Source organism: Sesamum indicum, linkage group LG7 (assembly GCF_000512975.1).
Source record: "Sesamum indicum cultivar Zhongzhi No. 13 linkage group LG7, S_indicum_v1.0, whole genome shotgun sequence".
NCBI classification, from domain to species: domain Eukaryota; kingdom Viridiplantae; phylum Streptophyta; class Magnoliopsida; order Lamiales; family Pedaliaceae; genus Sesamum; species Sesamum indicum.
Genome location: NC_026151.1, coordinates 7,780,893 through 7,789,636, shown reverse-complemented (window position 1 = coordinate 7,789,636; position 8,744 = coordinate 7,780,893). Strand labels below are relative to the sequence as shown.

Here is an 8,744-nt window from a genome sequence, read left to right as displayed (position 1 = left end):
AAAATAAGGTGTCAAAAGTGAATGATGATTAGTTGCTTAAAATAGCAGAGAAAAAGAATATCATTTATTGCAAATGACATGGAAGGAATGAGCTTGGAAAATGAGGTTTCATGCACTCAACTGCTGCAAAAGATTGATGGGATTCTTAAACCAAAAAAACTAGAGAGAGAGAGAGCATCAGCAAATGCAGAACAACCATTAAGATCCTCCGAGCAAGTTAAGATCCAGTTTCTATTACTTTTATTTATTCAATTACGGACAGTTGCTGCTGCAGAAAGATAACAGTTTGCATTTAGACTAAAAGCCTGTACCGTATAAACGCTAGTCTTTGCCACCACTAAACTCAACCACCAGATTTACCTCAACTTTGATTTCTAATTTCAGTTTCACCCTTTCTGCATCTCTTCCTCCCGAAGCAGCTTCTCTCAAAACCTTCCTGCAGATAAGTTACACAGGCAATCATCTTAAGAGTATTTCACTATTTGATAAACAATGCCACATCAAACAAGATTCTTGTAGCCAAAACCATATCCTAAGACCAAGTCCACAATTAAAATATTTGCAACACAAAGTTACATAAACATTGTTATAGCTCTAGGCAGTTATTAATTGTCATAGACAAAACAAAGTCCCATCAAAAGAGAACCGGCATAAACAGGACAACAACTGAACACGCCTACGCCTATGCCTACGTATTGGGATATACAATGGAGAGTTCCAAAATAGTAAGGAACGCAAACTGCATACATCAAAAGAAAAGAATGACCAATAGGCAATATCCAAATTCAAGGTCACTAACAAGTTACAAGAGTGACATCAAAATTCAATCTTGAACAAAAATACACTGAAAGACGAAGCCAATACAATAAACAAAGACAAGGAAGCTACCTGACAGTGACAGCCATGACCGTGTCACCCGCAGCAATTAAATTATAAGCAACCCATAGATCATCTGCTTCTTCAGGGACCATCTGCCGCAAAAACCCAGGAATTAAAACAACAGCAACAACAAAAGGAGAAAGAGAGAAAGAAAACCCACAAACAGATTTGAAATCAAATGAACATTATAAATCCCCTCTCTGTCTTCAGGGGGAAAAAGTGAAGCAAGAAGAGGAAGAACTACAATTTTTATGGGATTTTTCATGATTTCTTGAAACCATTGAAGAAACAAGATTTCAAGGAAACCTTCACACTTCCAGGGCCATCAGGCTCGATATCTCGACGAACTATCTTCATGGTATCTTTCTCTTTCCTTTCTTGTGTTTGGTTTTCTCTTTATGAAGTGTGGTGCGTTCTCAATCAGAGATGCATATGTTCGGTCGTTGGTATTACTACTATGGCCACGTTTGTATAGACAACAATATCAAGTTGCCCAAACCCGTGGAGCATTCGGTTCAGGATTCTCAAGTAGAATCGATCCTGCTGCTGTTCTTTGTTTTGGGCAATTATGAAACCTAAATGGACGCCTCCAACACATATTTTTCCAAACACAATGACGAATGAGGCCCAAATCCAAGACAAATAGTCAGGCCCCCATCATTTAGACCAAATAGCCTAAATTTTATTGTCCCATAAACAATTTACAAGTGGCAGGGGCATTAGGCCCGTCTGTCCAATCCAGCCACCCTGCTAATGTGCCAATACCCGCAAACGAGGCTCCAACCAGCAGCCCTGTACCGAACAACAAGGCCACCATATGATTCGTATTTTATACATCATAACCACATCACCATAAAAAGAACGTCAATAAAAATGTTATAACCATTTGAATGCGGCAGTTAGAAGCAACTAGTAACTACAATATTATCGATCGACTTGACAAGATTACTTCAAGCTGACATATCTTTTAAAGTAAACATCATCCCCTAGTAAATAGATATTCCAAACATTTCGGAAATATCTCAACTATCTCCAATCGATACCTAAATCTTTTCAAATCTGCTCCTACAAATAAAGGTCTAAGTAAGTCACTAAGGTAAGTTAAGCTAACTAAGCTCATTCTACTTTTCAAACATCAAGGTTGCTTGATTTTCTCTCTACTTCTAGTAGTTTCAGGTAGATCAAAGAGATAACAATCTCCAATCTCTTCAAGTTGAGACAAGAAGATGAACAACCCCTCTGAGCCCATATTCTCATATTCAATCGTTGTGCTCTAACCCAAAGATTACGAGATGGAGAAGTTTTTAAGTCACTCACTAAGATCAGGGATTTCTTTTACTCTCGTGTATTTTATTCTCCATTTGAGGTTCTATGGCATGATACTTGCTAAAAGTTTCAAATTAATACGGGCACTTCTAAAACAATCTCGAAAGATCTCCATATATAGTCATGTAGACTTTCTTACTCTCTCTATACCACAATAAAGAGATAAGAGACACTTTTGGGGTACTTATTAATGTCAAAGTGATGCAAGAAACATTGCGGTAATTATTCAAAATTATCAACTGATTCAATGGGCAATTGATTGAACCACGTTAGAACTTTTTCCCTAGAAGAAATTGTCCAAAGGATTTTACAATTCGTTGCATAATTGATGCCAAGTAGGTGGACTCAAGCCATGAATCGGCCTCATCCAATTGTACTCACTTGAAATTCTCTCATCCTTTTAAGGTTTCCCAATCGAGAAAGATGAGGCATATTTTTTGTCCTTGGAGACTCTTACATGCCCGGTGCATCCTCGAGAGGAGAAGGGTTGTCCTTTGGACGAGAAGCTCTTAGTATCAACCTCCTCTTCAAAGTAGGTCTCCTTAAAAAGGGTCCATTAGCCTTCTCAAGGGTAGAGGGTTGTCGCGGAGATACCACATGCTCCACGATAAAAACGAACAAAGTTCAACATCACTTCTGCAGGCGTTCATTGCCAACACAAGTTGTATGCCCTTGGTTGATTTATGGGTCCAAATACCAATGATTATTTCCAATCTTGTACAACGATATTCTTCATACTTTGACTATATTGATGTTTTATTCTCCATTTTATGCCCTCATATTTGAAATCAAAATCCTTCAATTTACTTACTTCCACTTCTTTACATTTATTTTGTTAATTTGAAAAGTCCCATTCGTTTAATGTATAATTTGATTTTATAAATTTACATAAATAAATAAAAATGGCCCGCCTTATTTTAATTGAAAATAAAGAATAAAGCAAGTTATTCAAGACGAAAATTAAAAATTACATAAAGAAGATTGATTTTGTCCAGTCACTGTACTTCAGATTTGACACCAAAAAAAACAAAAAAGAATCTGAATGTGTGAAATTATACTTTGGTTGATTTCACTATTTTTTATCCAAACAATTAAAAAAAACTCAGTTGTGAAGGGTGAAATTTTTTGGAAAAGAAAGTGCAAATACAATTTTGACTTCTTTGTAAAATAATTTCACAATTTCAAAGATAGTGCAAGTGTAACAAGCACAACAAAAAGGAAGATGAAAATTCCAACCATAGTCAAGCCTATTCCTCCAACTGTATCCAACTCCCGTATCTAACAACTTTTTCTTTCAAACTCTCAAAAACGTTTTAACTGTATCCAACACTACACAGAATCATATTCTACAGTATGTATGCAACATTGGTGTTTGCTTCAAAGCTCAAGCCATAATGTAAATAGATACCTGCACAACGTCCCCATTCACGTAACATCAATATGATACTCAAATCTCAGACGACCCTATTCATGGAGCATTTTCATACCCACCACCCAAGTCTGGTGCAAAGTTTTCTCACAAGTGCTAGGAATTCCCTTCACAAGTTATGATGAGAGTCAGAGATTACTCAAATGACCAGGGTTACAGCGACAGCCAGTGTTTAGAGTATTGTGGAGCAAACATACATACACCCAGAGCCAGATGAGATATAGTCGATCCAATGTCAGTAGCGTGAAATAGATAGAGCAGTGAATATGAATATACATTCTTCCGGATCAGGCACAACAGCAAGAATATGCCCATAAAAGGTACCGTATTATGATGTTAAGGTAAAATGCTCTTTTAAAACCACAGATGCATCAACGACAAAAGAATGAAGAACACGATACCAGAAGAGGAATTCCGGAATGTGACACGAAAATTAGAAAGACTTATTTATCTGAGACAACGTTTTGGGACCTTTATATTTATGTTACACACAAGAATACACATGCAATTTCAATGATGCAGTTTCATACCCAACTGATCATTAAATGCAATCCGGAAACATCATTCGACTTTGGGATACTTTTTGGCCTCCAAAATTTTGATAGAATATTAATCAAAAGCAAAAGGCTACCTTGTCCTGCACCGGGAACAGCTGATCCGTCGACAAAGGCCAAAAATAGAACAAAATAGAACTTCAAGGATCAATAAAGCTCGAGCTGCCAAGGATTGTCATCAACTCTTTCTAAGACATCACAGATATACAAGTCGACATTTTCACTTCTTCCGGTTCTTATTTCTACTAATTTTCACAAACTTTCTACCTGACTTGTCACCGCCACCACTTCCCAATGAGAAGCTGCCGCCGGCATTGAATTCTAGACTACTTGATGCTTGAAATGGAGATGGGTTTTGAGGGGCAACTTGATTTTGTTGGCCAAACTGGAAGGGATTAGCTTGTGGTGGAACTGCTGATCCAAACATGAACCCAGGGGGGGAAGGGGAGACAGCTGGTTGACCGAATACAGGTATAGAAGGTGCACTGGACTGGACTGGATCCTCAGCCATGCTGTCTTCAGCATTCATTTGATCATTATTCCCTGGAGGGGCTGCAAATCCAGCAGAGGGATTACCAAATATTGGCTGGGTAACAGACGGCAATAGTGAAGATGAGACTGAAGATGCAGCAGAGGGGTTACCAAATATAGGCTGGGGAACAGACGGCAATAGTGAAGATGAGGCTGCCGCTGTTGTAAATGAAAAAATGGGACTGGCTGAGGGGCCTGAGGATGAATTGAAAACCACGGGTGCAGCACTTGTAGAAGCTGAGGATGATGCACCAAAAGAAAATCCTGTAGATGGGGATGAAGTAGGTAAGGAACCAAAAATAGAAGACTTGGGACTTTGCCAACCGGAACCAAAGACATTCAAAGGAGCACTGTTTGAGCCAGTAACTGAGCTGATTGCTGAGGAGGAAGCTGAAGAACTCCCACCGATATTAAATATGCCAGACGTAGCACTACTGAAGGTATTAGTTGCTGAAGGAGAAACCGAAGAACTGCCACCTAAACTGAATACAGCTGAACTGGCACCAGCGGTTGATCCAACTGCATTGCTTGAAGAAGAGGAAGAACTGAGACCAAAACTAAATGTGCCAGAAGTAGCAGCAGTACTGGAGCTAACTGCACTACCCTCTGCGACAGCAGAAGTACTAATTCCAAAGACGACTGAACTGGATGTTGGCCCACCACTAGGAACAACTGCACCAGTATCTGATGAGGAAGCTGGAAAATTAAAAGCAGTAGTGTTTGAATTGAAGACTTGAGAATTGGACAAAGAAGAACCAATAGAAGTGCTGCTAATCATATTGAACAATGGCAATGATGCGGGTATAACTGATTGAACAGATCTGCCTTGAGAAAGAGCTCCAGCAACAGACACCAAAGTTTTGCTGGCAATATTGAAGAGAGAACCTTGATGATTATTTGCAGTTGAATAACTGAATGAAGATCCAAGTCCAAAACTGCTATTTCCGGAGTTTGCAGCCTCAAATGCTGCAACACTGGTAAGTGAGCTGCTTGAACTGCCAGAGCTTTGATCTGCATCAGATCTGCTTTTTAAATCTCCTACTGGGGTGTTCATAGTCGATACTGCTGATACTGCAGTTGACGGATCTACAGAAGCACCAAACGTGAAAACTGGTCCGGCTGAAACTGAAGGCGTCGCATCTAATCCAAATATGGTACCACTAGAGATAGCAGAATTTGTGGTGCCACTGCCAGTTGAAGAGGTAACAAGAACAGGACCACCTGTGGGTATCCGATTTGTACCACTAGGGGAAACTGCAGGAACAGACCCAGCATGAGAGCCTGAAATTGGAGCAGAAGGAGATATTCCATCTTTTTCCCCAACCTTCAGAGAGGTCAGAATGCCACCTTTTTCTATCTCATGTATTTTCACCAGAGGGCCAGCAGGAGCACAAACATTGACCAAGCTGCACATGTAGGTAAGAAAATATAAGCCGGACAGAAAATTCGATGTGGTAAAAGTCACTATCTTCCTAAGTCGCTTGACAATCTTTTTCATAAGTACATTATATTTGCAATTTCAGTCTGTGAAGTGCAGCAGTTTGATTGCCACTTCAGCTACTTTCACTAGTACTTTCTAAATATGGATCCAAGTCATCAAAATTCTATGCTCTTTTTAAAGTAGGTTGGAGTCTTAGGTGAAGTTGGAGAACTCAAGTAAGTGTAGGTTTACTTCTCATTTGGGATATCCAATTCCAAGTCCAAACACAAAAAGGGCAACGATATGTTTGAATTCTCGAACGAAATCAGAAAAGTTCAACGGACTTGGTTTTCTTCTCATATGGACAAATCAAATTGGAGCCCAAATTGGAAAAGTCAACAGAAATAAACAACAAAAGAGAAGCAGCTGCATGGTAAAGACGGACATTTCAGAAAGACAACAAACTCACATAGTAAGAACAGAAGATGATGGCTCTGGAGAGAGAAAAAGAAGTTTTTACAGTTGACACCAACTGCCAGCGCCTAGCCACATAATTTGCTTGGAGTTACTTACTAACCTGCTGGAGCTTTCTGGTTTAGATTCTGGCATTCTGTTGCTCGACTCAGAGGGCAAAGAAGGAACCTTATCAGCAACTTTAGAGATGAAGCTGAAAACAGGAGGAGGATTATTTGCTTCCTTAGGCTTGTCGGATGAAGCAATTGATAGAGGCAGAACAGCAGATTGGCCAGCCACAGTTGCTTGTCCAGAAGTGGGGAAGGCAATGCCAAAACTTCCTTCTCCCACCGTGACAGCACCAGGACTACTGAGATCACCTGTTCTGCTAGATATAAGGCCAGGTGCCTTCACTTCTGGCTGACTTGTAGATCTTACGAGTACGGGTTCTTCAGCAGGTGAGAGTTTGCTGTCTGTGAAATGAGCTTCCACAGGTCCCCCCCCTTCAGAGGATGGCTTAGATGCAAGCCCATTAAAGTGTAGGTCATCATCCAGCTCCAAAGAATCCTAGAAACGGGCTGTAAGGATTAATAGAGTTGCAAATTCAATGCAGTGGACATAAAAGAGATGGGAACTGCAGTTCCTTAATTTTAGTTTGGACAACTGGGTCATGTTACATTTAAATAAGAAGATAACACAGCAGAAATAAGCCCAGTTAAAAATGTTAACACCTATGCATAAAACCTCACAATGAAACGCAGACAAGCTGCAGATGCTGCAAAGCAATACTCTGATTTCCACCATTTTAAGCACTTTAAATGACATTAAAAGCAGAGCAACTAATTGTCAGAATAGAACACATCAATTTTACAAAATAAAAGGGCGCGACACCATACCTCCTGTGCACTCATCCTAAAAGCTCTCTTCTTTTGAGAAGGTTGAGGTATACTGTCTTTTCCAACAGAATTAGAAGTGCTGCTTATAAGTCCAGAAACTTTCAAGGACACTACAGAATCATTGTTCGTCACAGGATACCTTGTGTCAGACGGGACAAAAATTTCTTGGGGGGCGTTTTCTTTTACTTCCCCTCGCTCTTGAGAAGTAGAATAACAAGGATCAGTTAAAGTGACATTAGACTCATTCTCTAACTTGTGATCATCTTGGACATCCAGCAGCAACTTTGAGGAACCTATATCCTCCATGCTCCTAAGAGCCTGTCCACGAAGCATAGCTGGTGTCAATTTAAAAGGTGATTTGTCCAGCACAGCAGCAACCAACTTGGACTCTGATGATTTTTCCTTTGGGGTCAATTTTTCAAGATGCTGTAATATTCTAGCAGCTACCTCACTGGATTTGGAAGGAACATGAACATAACTTCTACTTGGGACACTGTTATCCTCATTTACATAAACTACATTTGAGGCCTGCTTTGGTTTTTCATTGGTCAATGGAAACTTCTGCTTCAAAGATATTACCACAGCATCAGAAGCAGTTCCCGCCCCCTCAGCAGTTGGAGGAGTTCTAGGTGCTATTAGATTAGATTTCTGTCTGATTCTTCGTATGGGACCAACAGATCCCGTTTCATAATCCAAGACAGAGCTCCTGCGTTTTAAGGTCTGAAATACAAGATAGAAGTATAAGAACAATCAAAGATCTAGCAAGACTCCAAACTCAAAGCATCAAAACTATTACAGAAGCTACATATACCATCGGTTTAGACGCATATGTCTGACCATGCTCCATTAGAGAAAGAGAAGCTGAGGACGTCTGTCCAGCATAACCAATATTGTTGATTCCAATTCCCTGCAAATAACCAAAATAATAGAAATATGAATTCCATAAAGTTTCAGTATTTGTTTCAGTGATATACATAACAAAGCTAAAGAACCTTGAGGGTGGATGTTGGATGTACCCTGGAATAAGGGGACCGAGGCATGCTGTACATAGCTGATCTACCTCGAGATCTAGGGGTGAAGAAACCATTTTCTGGAGCACCAAGGCTAATAGAAGTCTTTGTTTTCAATGACGTGAGGGGTGATTTTAAGGAAAACCTCGTCTCGCTAATCAACCTTGCATCTTCCTTACCAACTTGACTGTGCATCCCTAGCATCATTGGTGATACTTTAGAAGATCTATTGTCCATGTAGGCTCT

At 39.9% G+C, this 8,744-nt stretch overlaps 2 protein-coding genes across 2 annotated transcripts in view; both read right to left on the bottom strand.

The window, feature by feature from the left end:
* Positions 1-1,273, bottom strand: part of LOC105166558 (protein PELOTA 1) — a gene marked incomplete at its 5' end in the record, with an annotated part of 9,297 nt that extends 8,024 nt beyond the window's left edge. The window contains 3 exon segments of the mRNA XM_011085949.2: positions 361-436; positions 889-971; positions 1,186-1,273. Coding sequence (XP_011084251.1) covers positions 361-436; positions 889-971; positions 1,186-1,236 — 210 coding nt within the window.
* The window catches only part of LOC105166645 (nuclear pore complex protein NUP1), a gene marked incomplete in the record, with an annotated part of 9,796 nt that continues 4,994 nt past the window's right edge, over positions 3,943-8,744 (bottom strand). The window contains 6 exon segments of the mRNA XM_020695520.1: positions 3,943-4,740; positions 4,831-6,125; positions 6,717-7,159; positions 7,489-8,208; positions 8,300-8,395; positions 8,481-8,744. Of these exon segments, the coding sequence (XP_020551179.1) occupies positions 4,409-4,740; positions 4,831-6,125; positions 6,717-7,159; positions 7,489-8,208; positions 8,300-8,395; positions 8,481-8,744 (3,150 nt within the window).